Raw genomic sequence first — 17,825 nt, 5'->3', positions numbered from 1 at the left:
AGGCTCAGGGGGTTTTGGGGCCGTGCAGAAAACAGGGATTTTTTTAAGGAAAAAAGAGGATCAGACACAGAGAGGGGAGGCACAAAGGCAGAAGAAAAGTGGGAGAAAGCAGGAATGAGAAATGAGGCCGGGGGAGAGCCTCGTTAGCAACAAGGAGGGATGAGCAGCAGCATAAAACAGGAATGTCTCCATTCCAAGGAGTTTTCCGCGCGTCCATCTTCTCCTGGCTTGGATATTTGGGATGGCCCAGCTGGATCTGCTGGAGGTGGGAAGCGGATCCCATCCTTCCTGGGATCACAGCGGAGCTCTGGGATCTCCGGAGCTCCCAGGCTCACCCAGGGGTGGGAGCAATCCTGCCCAGTGGGAATCCTGATACCCCTGGCACTGGAAATGGAACCAGTGGAGCCATTGCCTCTGGCATGGATGGAATTCTGTCCCACGTGGATCAGGGGGTGGGAGGGGGCTGGGGTAGAGGCAGCCAGGCAGGCTCTTCCTTCTGCCTGGAATGTGTGGGATAAGAGGCCTCTCTCCTTTGCTTTTCCAACGTGCTCAGATCCCACTCCTTCCCTGAGCCTGAATTTATGGATGTCCAGGTGTTGTATCCATGAATTTGGATGGAGTCACTCTGACATCCACTGGCTTTGATGGATCCTTCCCTTCCCTTCCCTTCCCTTCCCTTCCCTTCCCTTCCCTTCCCTTCCCTTCCCTTCCCTTCCCTTCCCTTCCCTTCCCTTCCCTTCCCTTCCCTTCCCTTCCCTTCCCTTCCCTTCCCTTCCCTTCCCTTCCCTTCCCTTCCCTTCCCTTCCCTTCCCTTCCCTTCCCTTCCCTTCCCTTCCCTTCCCTTCCCTTCCCTTCCCTTCCCTTCCCTTCCCTTCCCTTCCCTTCCCTTCCCTTCCCTTTCCCTTTCCCTTTCCCTTTCCCTTTCCCATTCCCATTCCCATTCCCATTCCCATTCCCATTCCCATTCCCATTCCCATACAATGACCCTTGGAACCGTGGTGGGGATCTCTGACCTTGAGTCCTGCGAGAAGGATTTGATGGGGATTTGACACCTTAAAAACGTGGAGAGAGGGGTTTGGAACAGCAGCTGCCAAAGCAGTGCCAGGCTCGTGGTTCCGTGGCGGTTTTGCCCCGGATTTCGCCATCCCCCGTCCCCTCTCCTTTCTCTGGGAGCAGCTTCTGGCTGCAGCTTTAATCCTGCTTTTTTTTTTTTTTATTATTTCCTGAAATAATTCCCTTTTTTTGTTGGTTTTTTTTTTTTTTTTGTGACTAACAATGACCTCAGCTGTTTGTTTAAGGAGTTCATAACCCCTCCGAAACGTTCCAACAACCCCAAGGAAGTTTCCAAGGAACCCTTGGGTTGGGAGCCTCTGGCATCGATCGGGGCTTCTGCTTTATGTTCCTATCAAACAATAACCAAATTAGAAGGGAAGGAGAAAATAAACACGTTTGGGGTAAATAAAGACAAATTTATTTGTCTCCAACGCGGCCGCTGGAGCTCAGGGAAGGGCCAGCAGACGGCTTGGCCCGGCTGCTGCTCCTTCCTGCCAGGAAAACGTGCTGGGAAGGGGGGAATGAGGCAACAAAACCATGATGGAAACACACAGGCCTCGGTTTGGGTGGAAAATGCCCTGAAAAGGGGGTTTGGCTTAGCGAGGCTTCTTAGGCTGGGCTTAAAGCTGAGCTGGGCTTAGTCTAGGCTGAGTTCACTGAGGTCACGCGAGCTGGACAAATTCTGGAGGGGCTTTGCTGGGTTTGGAGCGTTTTATCCGTCGGTGGCCATCCCGAGACAGGTGGGAGTCGGTGGCTCCACCAGACCTGGAACCGGGAGTTCAGCGCCTGAGTCCCGGTGCCAGATCCCTGATTCCAGGGAATCCCGGTGCCAGGTCCCTGATTCCAGGGAATCCCAGTACCACATCCCTGATTCCAGGGAATCCCGGTGGCAGATCCCTGATTGCAGGGAATCCCAGTGACAGATCCCTGATTCCAGGGAATCCCGGTGGCAGATCCCTGATTCCAGGGAATCCCAGTGACAGATCCCTGATTCCAGGGAATCCCGGTGCCAGGTCCCTGATTCCAGGGAATCCCAGTGACAGATCCCTGATTGCAGGGAATCCCGGTGCCAGGTCCCTGATTCCAGGGAATCCCAGTGACAGATCCCTGATTGCAGGGAATCCCGGTGCCAGGTCCCTGATTCCAGGGAATCCCAGTACCACATCCCTGATTCCAGGGAATCCCAGTGACAGATCCCTGATTCCAGGGAATCCCGGTGGCAGATCCCTGATTCCGGGGAATCCCGGTGGCAGATCCCTGATTGCAGGGAATCCCGGTGCCAGGTCCCTGATTGCAGGGAATCCAGGTGGCAGATCCCTGATTCCAGGGAATCCCGATGCCAGATCCCTGATTGCAGGGAATCCCAGTGCCAGATCCCTGATTGCAGGGAATCCCAGTGCCAGATCCCTGATTCTGGTGCCCAAATCCCAGTGACAGATCCCTGATTCTGGTTCCCAAATCCCAGTGCCAGATCCCTGATTCCAGTGCCCAAATCCCAGTGCCAGATCCCTGATTCCAGTGCCCAAATCCCAGTGCCAGATCCCTGATTCCAGTGCCCAAATCCCAGTGCCAGATCCCTGATTCCAGTGCCCAAATCCCAGTGCCAGATCCCTGACTTGATGCCAAATCCCGGTGGCAGATCCTTGACTCTCGTTCCCAAATCCAGGCGGCAGATGAGGGTTCCATGGATGAGTTTGGGTCTGCTTTGGCAAATCCTCCTGCTCTGAAATTCCATCTACATTAAATCTCTTTGGATTTTTTTCATTGCTATTATTTTTATTTCCTGTCTTCTCGTTTTCCTTTTTTTTTTCTTTTCCTAATCTTTAATTTATTTTCCCTGTTTTCCCTTTTCTTTTTCCCTCCTTCCCTTTTCCTTTGGTTTTTTTTTTTTTTTGCTTCATTTTTCTTTCATTTCCTTGTTGCTTTTTTCTTTTTCTGGTTTTTCATCTTTTGTTTTCGTTTTCCCTTCTTTTTTTCCTTCCTCCTTTTCCTTCTTGCTTTTCTTCTTCCTTTTTCCTTCTTCTTTTCTTCTTTCTTTCTTTCTTTCTTTCTTTCTTTCTTTCTTTCTTTCTTTCTTTCTTTCTTTCTTTCTTTCTTTCTTTCTTTCTTTCTTTCTTTCTTTCTTTCTTTCTTTTCTTTCTCTTTCCTTCTTTCTTTCTCTTTCCTTCTTTCCTTCTTTCCTTCTTTCCTTCTTTCTTTCTTTCCTTCTTTCCTTCATTTTAATTTTTTCTCCCTTTTCCCCCCTTCCATATTTGTTCCAACCTCCCCAGAGCAGTTTTCTTCCATTTCGAAATTGTCTTCATTCCCCAGAATTCTGGAAAACACTTTTCTTGGAGATACTGCTGATCTTTGGGGCAGGAGGAGCATCAGATTTAGGGAACACCTGTGGACCTTATCCTTAACCAGAACTTTTTTGGGATACATCCCATCCTTTGGGAACCACTCCCACCCCAAACCCTCAGATTTCCAGCCTCAAAAATGTTCTTAAAGGGCATTTTTGACCCCAAAAGGGACTTTTTATTCTTCCCCCATCACCGCCCTGGTGTCGAATTCCCCAATCCCGGGGGACTCCACCCTCCTCCCTCATCGCCTTTCCCCCCGGGAATCGCTTTGGAATGGGGCGAGAACTCCTCGTGCTCATCCCAAACCGTTTCTTCCCGGGATTGCTGCCCCGGGAGTCGCCGCAAAGGGAATTTCACGGCCGCCGGGCCGCTCCTCTCCCTCCTGCTCCAGCTCTTGGCACCCAAAGTTCCCTTTGTTTGTACCTTTCCAGGGCTGTGACAATGAGCGCGGGGCCGTCCAGGGGTTACTGTGACACTCCAAGGAAAAAGCCTTGGCTTTTGTTTTCCAGAGGTTCTTGGGCTGCTTTTATCTCCAACAAATACCCATAAATCCTGCCGGGGCTCCCCGTGCCCGGGGCCGTCTGGCGGGTGCAGCCCCGGCATCAAATCCTGCCTCAGCTGCTGCTCAGCATCATTTTAATCCCAGGAATATGTGTCCTGTAGGATTTGGGGCTTTTAATGAATTAGGAGCCGGGCTTGGGTGATCCAGGAGTTGTTTCTAGGTTGCCAAAAGTGCGGCACGTTCTCCACTGGAGTTTTTAACTCCACGCTTTCGTTCCTTGCAAATTCCAAATTCCTGAAACGGTTCGGATCCACCAAAAAAGGGAACAGGTTCAAATAAACTCGGGATTTTCTCCGGAGGAGAAGGTTTGTGGAGGGGGAGAGGGGCTGGCCATGCTCCCAGGCAGACCTGGCATGAGTGGGAACGTGAAATCCTCCTCTTTCACCGTGGAATCATGGAATGGGTTGGGTGGGAAGGGACCTTAAAGGACCTGGTTCCACCCCCTTCCTCACCTTCCCTATCCCAGTGTGCTCCAAGCCCCATCCAGCCTGGGCTGGGACACTCCCAGGGATGGGGCACTTCTTTGGGAAACCTCTTCCAGGAGCTGGGAAGGGGCTGGAGAATTCCTGAGGGAGCTGGGAAGGGGCTGGAGAATTCCTGAGGGAGCTGGAAAGGGGCTCAGGCTGGAGCAAAGGAGGCTCAGGGGGGACCTTGTGGCTCTGCACAAGTCCCTGACAGGAGGGGGCAGCCGGGGGGGTCGGGCTCTGCTGGCAGGGAACAGGGACAGGAGGAGAGGGAACGGCCTCAGGCTGGGCCAGGGCAGGCTCAGGGTGGATATTGGGAATATTCCTTCCTGGAAAGGGCTGTCCAGGCCTGGCAGGGGTGGAGTGCCCATCCCTGGAGGGATTTAAAGCCCTGTGGATGTGGCACTGGGGACACGGGGCAGTGGTGGCCTCATCACCCATCCTTCCCAAATCCCATCTCCTGGCGTGTCCCTGGAACCGTCCAAGGCACTCTCCCCTCTTCCAAGGATTTATTTTATATTTTAGTTTCTATTTGTCCCCCCGTGCCACCCCTCCCAGAGGACACTCTGGTGGCTTCTCCTTCACCCTGAGCACCCCTTCAGGCCACCTCCAGAGGGTCCTGCTGCCTCAGCCCTTGCCCCTAATGAACAATCAAGAAGTCTTTGATTAGCAAAGCCACATTTCTGGAAGCAGAAAAGGGTCACGGAGCCGCCGGACCACCCGCGGGTTCCCGCATCCCGCAGGTGTTTGACTCCTTGGAGCAAGGAGACCCAATCCTTTTGTTTCCAATAAAAAAACCCCACGGAGGAGCAGTTCCAGAGCCGAGGCTGCCTCCTGCAAAGCCAGGCCAGAGCTCTGCCGTGCGCTTTGTGTTTACAGTGGAGCTTAAAGAAATAAGCATCGCTTACATAGGGGGAAAAATGAGAACGCTCTCAAATTGGACCCCAGGGCAAGGCTGGCCGAGAACAATGGATCTGCTAAACAAAACCTCCGAGGGAAAGGAGGAAGTTATCAGGAAAAGCAGGGATGTATTAGTTTAGTTTCTTCAGGAAAAAAAAAAAAAAAAAAAAAGAGGGAGGCATTCCAAGCACTTGAACTTGAGCGGATCCATTTCGCCGCCCAGACGTTCTCCCCTGGCGCGGCCGAGTGACCCCGGCCGGCGTCGGCGAGCGCGGAGCTCTCCCGTTCCCTCCGTGGCAGCTGGGACAGGAGGAGCAGGAGGAGGAGGAGGAGAGGAGGAGGAGAAGGAGAGGAGGAGGAGGAGGAGGAGGAGGAGGCCGCCGCTGCCTCCCGTCACGCGTCCGTCCTGGAAAAGAGACGGGAGGACGGCGCTGGGATGCGGCGCTCGGTGGGAAGAGGGCAGCCAGAGTTTAGGAGGCCACGGCCTGCGGACGGTTTCCTGCTGGGCGAAGGCACCCACGGGCTCCCGGAGCGCCGTGTCCCACAGCATTTTTGCCTTTTCCTGGTGTTTTTTGGGCGGGAAGTGGCGCAAGCCCTCCACGGGTCGTTCCGTGCTTGCTCCTGTGGGATTTGCCCCGGGTTCCGTGCACAGCTCGTGGCAGGGAACAGCACAGGAGCTGCTCCATCTCCCTCGTATTCCCAGCTTTTCCACGTCTTAACCCGCGCTGGGGAGCGCTTCCCAGCGTTGCCATCGCTTCCCAGTGCTCCCAGCACTCCCCAGCCCGAGGAGGGCGGGAGGAAGCGCTGCTAATCCTCATTAAATGTATAAATTTATGGCCCCGTGGTGCTGCAGTGTTTAATCAGGGCTCCGTGACTGTGCCGTGCTCCGGGTACAAGTTCAGTGCAAGGTGAATCTTGGCTGAGATAATCTGGAAGTTCAGCCGGAGGTGAAGGCAGCGGCGGCTCCTCACAGCCCGCCCGGGGTGAGCAAGAGGTCACCTCCTTTTTTTATCCATTTTTTTTTTTAGCCCCTTTTTAACGTGTAAACACGAGAAAAATGCAACTTTGCAGAGGGTTTGGCATCAGCTGAGCAGCGGCAGGAAAGCGAAGCGTGGAGTGCTCGGCCCCGTGGGGCTCGGGGAGGCGATGCCGGTGGTTTTTGGGATGTCCGGAGAGGTTGGGTTCACATCTCACGAATCTCATGGGGTTTTGTCGCCGTGCAGAGGAGGAGCCCTCAGGATTTCTTGCTCCCCGCTGCTGGTGGGACCCCTCAGAGGGGAAATGCCCCTGGCTGCGGGGTCTGGGTGTCCCAGCCCGGTGCTGGTGGCACCCTCTGGGCTCCGTCGGTCCCGGAGCGTGGTTCGGTGTCTCCTGCTCCCTGCAGTGCCTGGCTCTGCTGCTCACGGGCGGCACTGACCCCTCCCCCCCCATCCGTGACTTGGGAATGCTGCCTCCTGGAAAAGTGGCATTGGAGTGATTGGTTCTTTTCCCTTTTTGGGGATGATTTTTTCCCAGCTGGGATGATGCTGGAGGTGGTTTCCCCTAGGTTTATTTGGACAGTTCCTGATTTCTCCCCTCTGAAGCCCTTCCCTGTGTTCGGGGGTTTTGTGCTTTGTGCTCGTGGTTGCTCTTCCCTGACTGAAGGACTGTCTGCTCCTGAAATACTGGGATTTTCCACGTTATTTCCTTACGTTTTCTTTGGAGCCACTGATTTGGACGTGTGAGTCAGGCAGGGAAACCCAGGAGGCCGTGGACACCTGGAATGCAGCAGCGGAAAAGGAATTCTGTATGATGGGGTACCCTGAGCATGGAGCCATCATCTCCCAACCACGGAGCTTTTCCAAAATCCACCTTCTCCTGCCCAAAACACCTTCAAAAACGCCTCCAAGGACAATTCCCTACACCCTGAGCGCTTCCCAAGCATCACATCCCGAATTTCTCCCCTATGGCGTTGGATGCTGATGCCAGAGGATTTATCCAGCCCCGTCCTCGCTGGGTGCAGCTCCACCAGAACCCGATCTGGGGGATGCTGCTACAGGAGACATCTTTGCCTTGGGAATGAATCCCTCTTTGTGGCGCTTCAATGGAAAAGCCAAGTGTTATTCAATAGCGGAATTCCCTGCGGAACGCTCTTCCGAGGCTCTTTCATTCCTCCTGGCTCCCGCCCAGTATTGTCCCCGTGCGTCGTCGGAGGGTCCGGAGGGTGGAAATCCGCCCGTCTCCGGGCCCAGCCTTCCCTGCAAACTTGTGAACCTGCCTGGAGAATGGGATGAGTCCAAGGGATTATTTTTAGGAGTGCAAATTGGCCACTAAATCCAGCAGCTCCGCTTCCTTTTGTTCCCGTGGCCATTCATAAAATCCCCCTGTCGGGGTGTTATCGCTGGGAAGGGCCGATGCCATCCCGAAACGTTGGAATCCCAACGTTTTTTGGGCTTTGCACCAAATCGTTTTCAGGCCTTGTTTCTTTTTTTTTATTTTCCAAGGGCTGCGCCGTGGTGAGAGAAACTCGGGATTTCCCTAGAATTTAGCGGAGCTTTCCCTGCGGGCAAAGATCCAGCGGGTGACTAAAGCCAGGCCGGGAGTGCGGCTTGGGGGGACTTTCCAGAGCTGTCACCCCACACGTGGTGATGCTGATCCTCAGCGTCCCCTCCGGCCAGCCCTTTGCAGGAAGGAATTTTCCCAGTATCCAACCTTGCACAACTTGAGGCCGTTCCCTCTCCTCCCGTCCCTGTTCCTTGGGATAAGATCCCGAATTCCCCCTGGCTGCCCCCTCCTGTCAGGGAGCTGTGCCTCCTTTGCTCCAGGCTCCCTCGGCCGCTCCTGGTGCCCAGAAACACAAATTTTCTGAGGTTTTAACGAGGCCCTTGGAAGAAATTCCTTCGGGAAGAGGAGAAAAGTCAACCCCTTGTAATTCCAGCGTGGCTTCAAAGCAGGTGGAAAGCCAGAGGTGGAAAGCCAGAGGTGGAAAGCCAGAGGTTTTCCTCCCAATAAACGATGAATGTTCACAGCTGGAAAGCCGGGAGATCTCTCCGTGCAAAAAGCTTTGTGGAGCCCTTTCCCTGGAAATCTGGGCTATCAGGAATACAAGAACCTATAAACAGGCAATAATGTGAAGCTGAAAATAATCCAGGCTGGACAGATTTGGGTTTTGTTGGTCTCAAACCTCTCTCCATTACAAACTATCCTCGCTGCCATAAATCCTTCCAGCAGATTCCTCTCCTGGATTCCTTTTTTTTCCCCAGGAACTGTTTGACTTTTGCAGATAAAAAGAGGAAAAACCAAATTAAATTGCTGCTTTTAACTTGCAAGATCAACCCAGTTAAAAGTGAGGCGAGGAGCTTGGAATTGGTTCTGTCCCCTGGGTGGGACATCCCAGGAGACCTGGAAGTGTCACTTGGGGTGGTTGTGTCTCACGGAGAGGTCCAAGCAGGACTCTTGGATCTGTAATACTTCCCAGAAATCCAGGTCTGGGGAGCACCTAAATTAAGATTTACCTTCCCTGTGCTCCGTGTGTGGATCCCTTTCCTTGTCCATCACCAATTCCCTGCAGGTGCTCTCCAGCCCCTCACCCCAAGGACCTCCAATTCCCAGAGCAAATCCTCTTTTCCGGTGAAACCAGTGACAGCTCCGCTCCTGTTTTCACTTAGGCCACGATTTCCCCCTCCGTGCCTTTCACAATTCAACAACAAACATCATGTTCCAATTCCTGGTGCCTTTTCTCTTTGGGAATGCTATTGTCCGAACCCCACGTCTTCCCAGGGGTCGGAATGTTTCTTTCTCTTTCAGTATTCCTTTCCCACGAGGCGGAATTGAAACCTCCCCAAAATAAATTATTTGGGCTGCGCTTGTCCGTGGCTGCTGCTGCTGGAAGCTCCTTGGGTTTTTGTCATCCATAACAATTCCCTGCTGGCGGGTGGAAGGGGCTGCTCCACCAGTGGTGGGATGGGTTCTGGATGTGGACACACTGGGAATTGCCACCGGTTTTCTGTAGTTTTGTGTCTTTTTCGGAAGTCCCCAGCAGGACCGGGTCCGACCACTGTTTTGTGTCCCACTGGAGCATCTTGTCCTGTCCTCCAGGTGGACAGTGGTGGGACACAAGTGCAGCCTCTCATTGTCACCTCTGCTGAGGAGCTGCGGTGTCCAGACAGGGCAAGGAGCTGCTTGAAGGAAGTTTCTTCCAAGGTTTCGGAGTTGGAGGCGCGATCTGGTACAAATCAAAGCAGGGCCGGTTTGTGGAAGGTGTTGGGTCAAAGGTTGTTCGTCCCAGGTAGCAAGAGCACTGCGAGGAGGAGCATCAGACGGCGGTTGTGAGGATAAGGAGGGATCATGGAGCTTGGAGAGCTGTTTTCACCTTGGTTCTGAAACCATTCCCTCCTTCTTCCCCGGAAAATCAGAGCGGGCACTCAGGGACTTGGACATGGCCCTCAGCAGGGTTCAGGGCTGGAGTGCTGCTTCCAGCTGGGAAAGCACCAAATGGACTGAATTCCTGCTTTTTCATGCCCCGGGGACATAAAACTCATCACAAGCACTTGGCCATAACCACGTGGCATCGGCGTCCCTCCCGTGGGGATCTGAGTGTCCCCAGAATCCCACCGCGAGGAGACCTCGGCCCGGCTGGGTGTGCTTGGAGAAACGAGGACTGAAATGGTGCTGAGCATCCTCAGGGACACAAGAATTCCCTAATTTAGGCTTTTGTTGAAGGAAAGGTTTGGTTCTCTATGGAATGTTCCCCACCAACCCTGGCGCCATCTCATCTGCTGGGATGGTACCGGCAGAGGAAAGTCCTCTCCAATCCATCTTGGTGGAATCCAAATCCATCCAGTCCCACCAGCTCCATCTTGGTGCTCCGCCCTGTCCCTGGGAGGAAATCTGATGGTGGATCAGAGGGAAGGGGTGGATTTTTCTGGGATGGAATCCCAGAACCACCCTGGTTAGAAGGGACCTTGAGGGCTCGTCTGGTCCAGCCTGGTGTGGGGAAGGAGCGCCTGGAAGGAACCCTGTCATGCATCCCAAAAGCCTCCAGCAATGGGGTCTCCACCACATCCACAGGGAAGTTGTCCCAGTGGAAGATGGGTCTCACTCCAGGGAATTTCTTTCTTGTGTGGAGATTGAACCTTTCCTGTGGCACCTTGGAGCCTTTGCTCCTTGAGAAGAGAGATCTTCCTCCTCTTCCTCCTCCTCCTCCTCCACCTGGTAGCCACCCCTAAAGGGCTGGAAAACCACGATGAGGGGACGTCTCTTACGCAACCGAATCCCTTCCCTTTTCCTGGCAAAACTGGTGCATTCCCATGGGAATTTCCTGCAGGTCAGGAGCTTTTGGTGCAATTCCCTGTTGGGGGATGCTGGGTCACACGGGGCACTCACAGCCCCTGGATCCCTGGCCGTGTCCAAGGCCAGGCTGGACACTGGGGCTTGGAGCAGCCTGGGACAGTGGGAGGTGTCCCTGCCCATGGGGGTTGGATCTGGGTGGGCTTTAAGGCCCCTTCCCACCCAAACCATCCCACGATTCCATGGCTGTGACACGGGTGCGAGCGTGCAAAGGCCGGTGGTGGCTTTGATCCGGTTCCAGGAGCTCTGGCAGGGCTCGCAGGCTGTGTTTGGAATCAGTTTGGATTCACATTCCAGTACTCCTGGCTTGGCTGGGAGGATTTGATCCAGATTCTGTCGTCAGACAGAACAAACTGTCCCCGCTCTCCTTCGCATCTGGAGGGGGACGCGGAGTCAAACGGTGGCCTGGTGTCCTCCTGCAGGGACCTTCCAGCCATCCTCTCCCTGCGCTTGAGGCGAGGGGCATAAAAATTTGTCTGCTTGGATGAAAAGGACGTTTTTGAAGAGTTTGAGGTGGTGACATTGCAAGGGGGATGGAAAGGAAGTGGTTTTGAGGTAGAGCTGGTGGTTGGACTTGATGATGTGAAAGGTCTTTTCCAGTTTAAACGATTCCATGAAATGGGGGGAAAGTTCTTCCTAGGGGAGCCTGGGGCAGGGCTGGGAACCGGCTCCCGGTTTAATTCTTTCATTCCAGCATTTCCTTTTCTCGAATTCTGATTTCACTTTGAATACAAGTGCCTCTATGTGTATATATGGGATTTTAATTTCTTTTTAGCACCTTTCTTTCAGCATTTTATTTAAATTATCCTCCACTTCCCCATTTTTATAAAGCTCCACCTGCGCCTCTCCCTGCTCCTGCTCAAGGTGTTCCTGGAACTCCAGGAAGCTGCAGGTCCCCAGCCCTGAGCGTGTCTGCAGCTTCCTGATCTTATCCCACTCCCACATCATCGTGGTGAAAGCTCCTCTTTATTTTTCCCTCCTCTTTTTTCCCTTTCCCTCCTCTCCTTTCCCTTTCCCTCCTCTCCTTTTCCTTCCCCCCCACCCCACAGTGGATGTGCTGTCGAGTTTGATTTATGGCCTTGAAAGGGAGACTCCAGTTTAAAGAATTAATGGTATTTGCATATTTGATTTGGAAACTCCCCCGGCAGACCCGCGGCAGCCCCGCGCCGCCGGCTTTTTCCTTTCCCTTTCTTTTCTTTCCCCCTCGGCCCGTTCAGATTTAGCAGCAGAGGTGAAAAGTTGAAGCAGTAAAACCAATAAAACCACATTTATGTGACAGATAAATCGTCTGGAGGCAGCTCTCCCTGAGCCTTCGGGCTTCCTCCTGCAGGACCTCTCCCCTCCGGAGCGCGACCCACGGCCGGGCTGGGAGCGCCGGCAGCCGGGGCCAAAGGTGCCGGCCCCGGCCGTCCTCGGACCTGCCGAGCCAAAAAAGATGGATGTGGGCAAACAGTTGGAAAATACACAGCCCATCCGTCACTGTCGGGAGGCACCCGGGGGGAGCCTGGCTCTGGGAGAGCTCCGGGAAGGTCCAGGCTGAGGTGGGAGCGTTGGGAGTCATGGAATCGGTGAGGCCGGGAAAGCGCTCAGAGATGGAGTCCAGCCTCCATTCAGCTCTGCCGGGGCCACCACTGCCCCGTGTCCCCAGTGCCACATCCACAGGGCTTTAAATCCCTCCAGGGATGGGCACTCCATCAGCCTGGACAGCCCTTTCCAGGAAGGAATATTCCCAATATCCACCCTGAGCCTCCCCTGGCCCAGCCTGAGGCCGTTCCCTCTCCTCCTGTCCCTGTTCCCTGCCAGCAGAGCCCGACCCCCCCGGCTGCCCCCTCCTGTCAGGGACTTGTGCAGAGCCACAAGGTCCCCCCTGAGCCTCCTTTGCTCCAGCCTGAGCCCCTTTCCAGCTCCCTCAGGAATTCTCCAGCCCCTTCCCAGCTCCGTTCCCTTCCCTGGACAGCTCCAGCCCCTCAGGGTCTCTCTTGGTGGAAGAGGCCCAAAACTGCCCCAGAATTTGAGGTGTGCCCTGGTCCTGCTGCCACCATGGTGCTGGGACAGCCCAGGTGCCCTTGGCCTTCTTGGCCACCTGGGCAACACCTGGGCTTGTGTAGAGCCGCTGCCGATGGCTCCAGGTCACTGGAGTTTCTCTGGCACTGGGAAGCCATTCCCTGCCTCCTGTCCCTCCAGCCCTTGGCCCCAGTCCCTCTGCAGCTCTCCTGGAGCCCCTTTAGGCCCTGCAAGGGGCTCGCAGCTCTCCCTGGCTCCTTCCCTTCTCCAGGGCAACATTCCCAGCTCTCCCAGCCTGATCCAGAGCAGAGGGGCTCCAGCCCTGGGAGCAGCTTCGTGTCCCTCTAAGCTCCTGCACTGCTCCTGAGCCCCTGCCAGAACAATTCCCAACGTTTTAATCTCATCTTCTCCAAACTCCTTCCTAATCCTTACTTCTTTATATCCTTTCTTTCTTCATCCCTTTCCTCCTGGCTCTTTCTCCCCCCTCCCCACCAACAGCTACCTGGCCGCTCCGGCCGCGCACTTTCCATGGCAAGAACTCGTTGGGCTTTGTTTGGGATTTGCCCGAGACACGTTCAGCCTCCAGGGGCCACCAGCAAGAGGCCTTTGGTGCGTTGTGGGGGTTCCCTTTGAGCCTCTACAACCATGCGACTCCTCCCAGCAGCCGCCAAACCCCGCGGAAGCGTTTTGGCCCCGGCGCTCGGCCTGAAAAGCGCCTGTGAAATCATATTTAAGGTTGTCTCTCTCGAAGGTGCCCCTTGGAAAAACCTCCCGCCAATGATGTTCAGCTCGGGTTTGTAGTTTCACACAAAGGCCCCGCCGGACAAAGCCGAGCGGGACCCGGGCTGGAAAAGCCCTCTTAGGTCCCAGCTAATCCGTCCCCCCCGCCAGCCCGGGGGATTGTTCCCGACAGCTTGTTTTCCTTGCCCTGACCTACATAGTCAAAAAGAATCTTGTCGCACATTTTTGTTTTGTATCTGGAGGTCTCGGAGGAGCTAAATCCCCTTCTTGGCGGGGCAGGATGCGTTGTTAAACAGCGCCGGGGCCTCCAGGAAAACCATGGAGACGCGGGGACAATGAGGCCTCTATGGGCCCCGCTTGGCCGTGGGACGGGCCCGGCCTCTCCCGGCTCCGGTGGTGGGCGCCGGGACGCGCCGAGAGGGCGATGAAGACGTCCACGCGCTTGGCAGCCTGTCCCCAAATAGAGTGGTCACAGCAGCGCTCCAAGACGGGATCTTTGGGAGGGGGGGAAAGGCAGGAGCTCTTAATTAACCTGCGGTGGACGGTGCTGAGGTGAAGGCGGCATCCCGGGAATCCCGGGCTGTGCCCCTGTGGGTGGGGTGGAGAAGCCAAGTCCTCGTTGAGGTGAGGAGATCCACATGTGGGGAAGGCATGGGAGCACCTGGTTTTTAAGGAAAATAAGGGTGGGAGCGGTGTGGGAAGAGGGCATTTAGGCAGCCTGGGCTGTCGTTCGCCCGTCCCTCACCTGGCTGGGAGGAGTGGGGTCATCCGTGGAGATGAAGGGCTGCAGGTGGGAATTTTGGCGGTCTGGAGCAGGGACTGTCACGGATGGCTGAGTTAATCCCTTTCCTTCCCCTGCTGCCAAGGCCTGGTGGTTTCTCTTACCGATGTCTGGAAAGCACCTGGGACTCCCAGGCTCCGGGAGCTGAGCTCACCCAGAATAACCCCGCAGCTCCTCGGGCAGCTCTGGGCGCTGGAGACGCTTCCAAAGCACTTGGAGGGTGTTGGGATGGACCAAGGGTGATGAGAACTCCGTGGGGGATGGTCAGAGCGGCGCTGGGGGTTGTTTGGGGACAGAAGAAGTTCGTGGTGACTTTGACCCCCAAAGTTTCCTCCTGCCGTAACTGAGGGCGTCAGGGCACTGCGCTTGTTTGTCACCCACGTCCTCGCGGCGCCTCAGACCTCAAATCCCCAAAAACAGGGGTCACAGAGCAGGAATGCTCAATGGCCGAATTAATACAGCCCTGCGTTAATTAACGCTAAATATTCCTAAATTAAGAGTGCAGTATTATCAGGTTAATGATTAAGTGTTAACAGAATAATATTAAACAAATCAATAAAGCCTGCAAACCGTTCTTTATTGATACCACCACCTGCCCAGGGCCTCTGTTGGCTTCTAGGGAAGCACCTGCTCCCTTTTCCAGCTTTTTCCAATCCCGTTTGTTTTTCCTTTCCAGCTCTTGGATCTGTTCATCCAGTGGGATTGGTCGACGTATTTGGCCGACTACGGACAACCCACGTGCAAGTACCTTCGTGTGAACCCCACCACAGCCCTCATCCTGCTGGAAAAGTGAGTGCAGCTCCCGAATCCCGGGATCATTTTCATTCCCATCTTGCTTTAGGAGCTCATTCCATCCTTGTGAGCAGCAGCTCCAGCGCTGGGTGGCCCGAGGGAGCTCAGATAGAAAAATCCCATTTTATCCCATGGACCCGAGTCCCAGATTACCCAAATTCAATGGCTTGGCTGCGGGTCCGTCTTTTTGTTGGCTCTTGAGCAGCCTTTGCCTTGTCCTACCAGAACATTTCACTGCAGACGTGAATCTCCAGCTCCAAAATCCTCCACCGTGTGCTGGGCTGCAGGCAGGAGTGGCCATCCCGAATTTTTGGGCAATGCCACGAACGACTTCTGGTTGTGAAGGGGTCGGGCAGTTGGACCACGTTGGTGTAGGTTCCCTTCTATTCTCTTTTATTCCGTTCTATTTATTGTTATTTCTATATTTCTGGGTTTATTTCTAATTTTATTTATTTCTGTATTTCTGTATTTTTACTTCTGTTTATTTCTGCTTTTATTTCTATTGCTGCATTTCTATTTCTATTTATTTCTGTATTTCTGTGTATTTCTATTTTTATTTATTTCTATTGCTGTATTTTTATTTCTATTTATTTTTATTTTTCTTTATTTCTACTTTTATTTATTTCTACTTCTATATTTTTGTTTCTATTTATTTCTATATTTTTATTTCTATTTATTTCTGTTTTTATATTTTTTCTATTTATTTCTATAATTTTTCTATTTATTTCTATATTTCTAATTCTATTTATTTCTATATTTCTTTATTTCTATTTTTATTTATTTCTACTTCTATCTTTTTGTTTCTATTTATTTCTATTTCTATATTTTTTCTATTTATTTCTATATTTCTATTTCTATTTATTTCTATTTCTATATTTTTTTCTATTTTTTTCTATTTCTACATATTTCTATTTATTTCTATTTTAATTATTTCTATTGCTGTATTTTTATTTCTATTTATTTCTATATTTCTTTATTTCTATTTCTATTTATTTCTATTTATCCCTCTATTTCTTTATTTCTAGTTCTATTTATTTCTATTTATTCCTATATTTCTTTATTTCTATTTCTATTTATTTCTACTTCTTTTTGTTTCTACTTACTTCTATCTTTTTGTTTCGATTTATTTCTATTTCTATTTTTTTTCTATTCATTTCTATATTTCTATTTCTATTTATTTCTATATTTCTATATCTATTTATTTCTATTTCTATATTTCTATTTCTATTTATTTCTATTTCTATTTATTTCTACTTTTATTTATTTCTACTTTTATTCATTTCCATTGCTGTATTTTTATTTCTATATTTCTTTATTTCTATTTTTATTTATTTCTACTTCTATCTTTTTGTTTCGATTTATTTCTATTTCTATATTTTTTCTATTTATTTCTATATTTCTATTTTTATTTATTTCTATATTTCTATTCTTTCTATTTCTATTTATTTCTACTTTTATTCATTTCTATTGCTGTATTTTTATTTCTATTTATTTCCATATTTCTTTATTTCTATTTATTTCTACTTCGGTTTTTTTGTTTCAATTTATTTCTTTTTTTTTTTATTTCTAGTTCTATATTTTTATTTCTAGATCTATATTTTTATTTCTAGTTCTATATTTTTATTTCTAGTTCTATATTTTCATTTCTAGTTCTATATTTTTATTTCTAGTTCTATATTTTTATTTCTAGTTCTATATTTTTATTTCTATATTTTTATTTCTAGTTCTATATTTTTATTTCTAGTTCTATATTTTTATTTCTAGTTCTATATTTTCATTTCTAGTTCTATATTTTTATTTCTAGTTCTATATTTTTATTTCTAGTTCTATATTTTTATTTCTATATTTTTATTTCTAGTTCTATATTTTCATTTCTAGTTCTATATTTTTATTTCTAGTTCTATATTTTTATTTCTAGTTCTATACTTCTATTCAATTCTCTTCCTGTTTCTTCCACCTCCGTCCCGTCGGCCGCCCCGAGATTCCCAAGCCCCGTGGGCTCAGGAGGTGTCTCTGGGTGCCCTGCGCGAGGACGAGCTCCCCGCTGGGGCTGAATCCCTCCTTTGAGGGCCGTAGTTCGTATGCTCTGCACAGCTCCGGCCCAGATCCTGGAGCCGTGCCGGGAACAGCGCCCGGACGCTCCGCGGGGCTCCGGGGTGGCTCCCGGGCTTGTGCCAGTCCTGCGGGCCAGCAGCGAGGCGGGAACGCCGCGGCTTTGCCGGAGGGAGGGAAGCGCCGCCCGGCCTGCTCGTGGTGGGTCTCCCAGATGATGGCCCCTGGTAGAGCTCCAAGCTGCCTTGGGAAGGATCCACTCTGCTCCTGCCCCTTGGCTCCCAACGGACCTCCCGGCTCGTTTTCCAGCTGGTGGGACAGAGAACGAGCCAAAACTTGGGGATTTATCGTTTTCCGAGCGGCTCCTGCGGTGCTGAGTCCTGCACGGGAGGAGCGGGCGGGAGGGAATCCTCATGGAATGGTTTGGGTGGGAAGGGACCTTAAAGCGCATCCAGCTCCATGGGCAGGGACACCTCCCACTGTCCCAGGCTGCTCCCAGCTCCAGTGTCCAACCTGGCCTGGGACGCTTCCAGGGATCCAGGGCCATTGAATGTTCCTCTGGAAGTGTGGCCCCAACTCTAAACTCGTCACCTGCTCCTTGAGGAGAAAGAGGGAGACCCCAAACCCAACTCAAACTGCTCCTCGTGGTCTGATTCCATGGTTAATCCAACCAAACCCAGCTACATCCCAGGAAGTGTCCAAGGCCAGGTTGGACGGGGCTTGGAGCCACCTGGGATAGTGGGAGGTGTCCCTGGCAGGGGGTGGCACTGGGTGGGCATTAAAGGTCCCTTCCAACCTGAATTATG

General features: G+C 51.7%; 1 protein-coding gene across 6 annotated transcripts in view; it reads left to right on the top strand.

Moving 5' to 3' along the window:
* The window catches only part of EXOC6B (exocyst complex component 6B), a 264,591-nt gene that overhangs the window by 242,457 nt on the left and 4,309 nt on the right, over positions 1–17,825 (top strand). For 2 of the 6 annotated variants that reach the window (XM_082282320.1, XM_082282316.1), the window contains one exon: positions 14,852–14,964. In XM_082282320.1, the coding sequence (XP_082138446.1) occupies positions 14,852–14,964 (113 nt within the window). Of the gene's footprint in view, positions 1–14,851; positions 14,965–15,192; positions 15,339–16,885; positions 17,707–17,825 lie in introns of those variants that run through there. The other 4 variants (XM_082282319.1, XM_082282317.1, XM_082282318.1 and 1 more) reach the window with 4 other exon arrangements.

The sequence above is a fragment of the Coloeus monedula genome, assembly GCF_965178545.1.
Source record: "Coloeus monedula genome assembly, chromosome: 5".
Taxonomy (NCBI): Eukaryota; Metazoa; Chordata; class Aves; order Passeriformes; family Corvidae; genus Coloeus; species Coloeus monedula.
The sequence above is the reverse complement of the archived record's forward strand: the minus strand, read 5'-3'. Positions and strand labels throughout refer to the sequence as shown.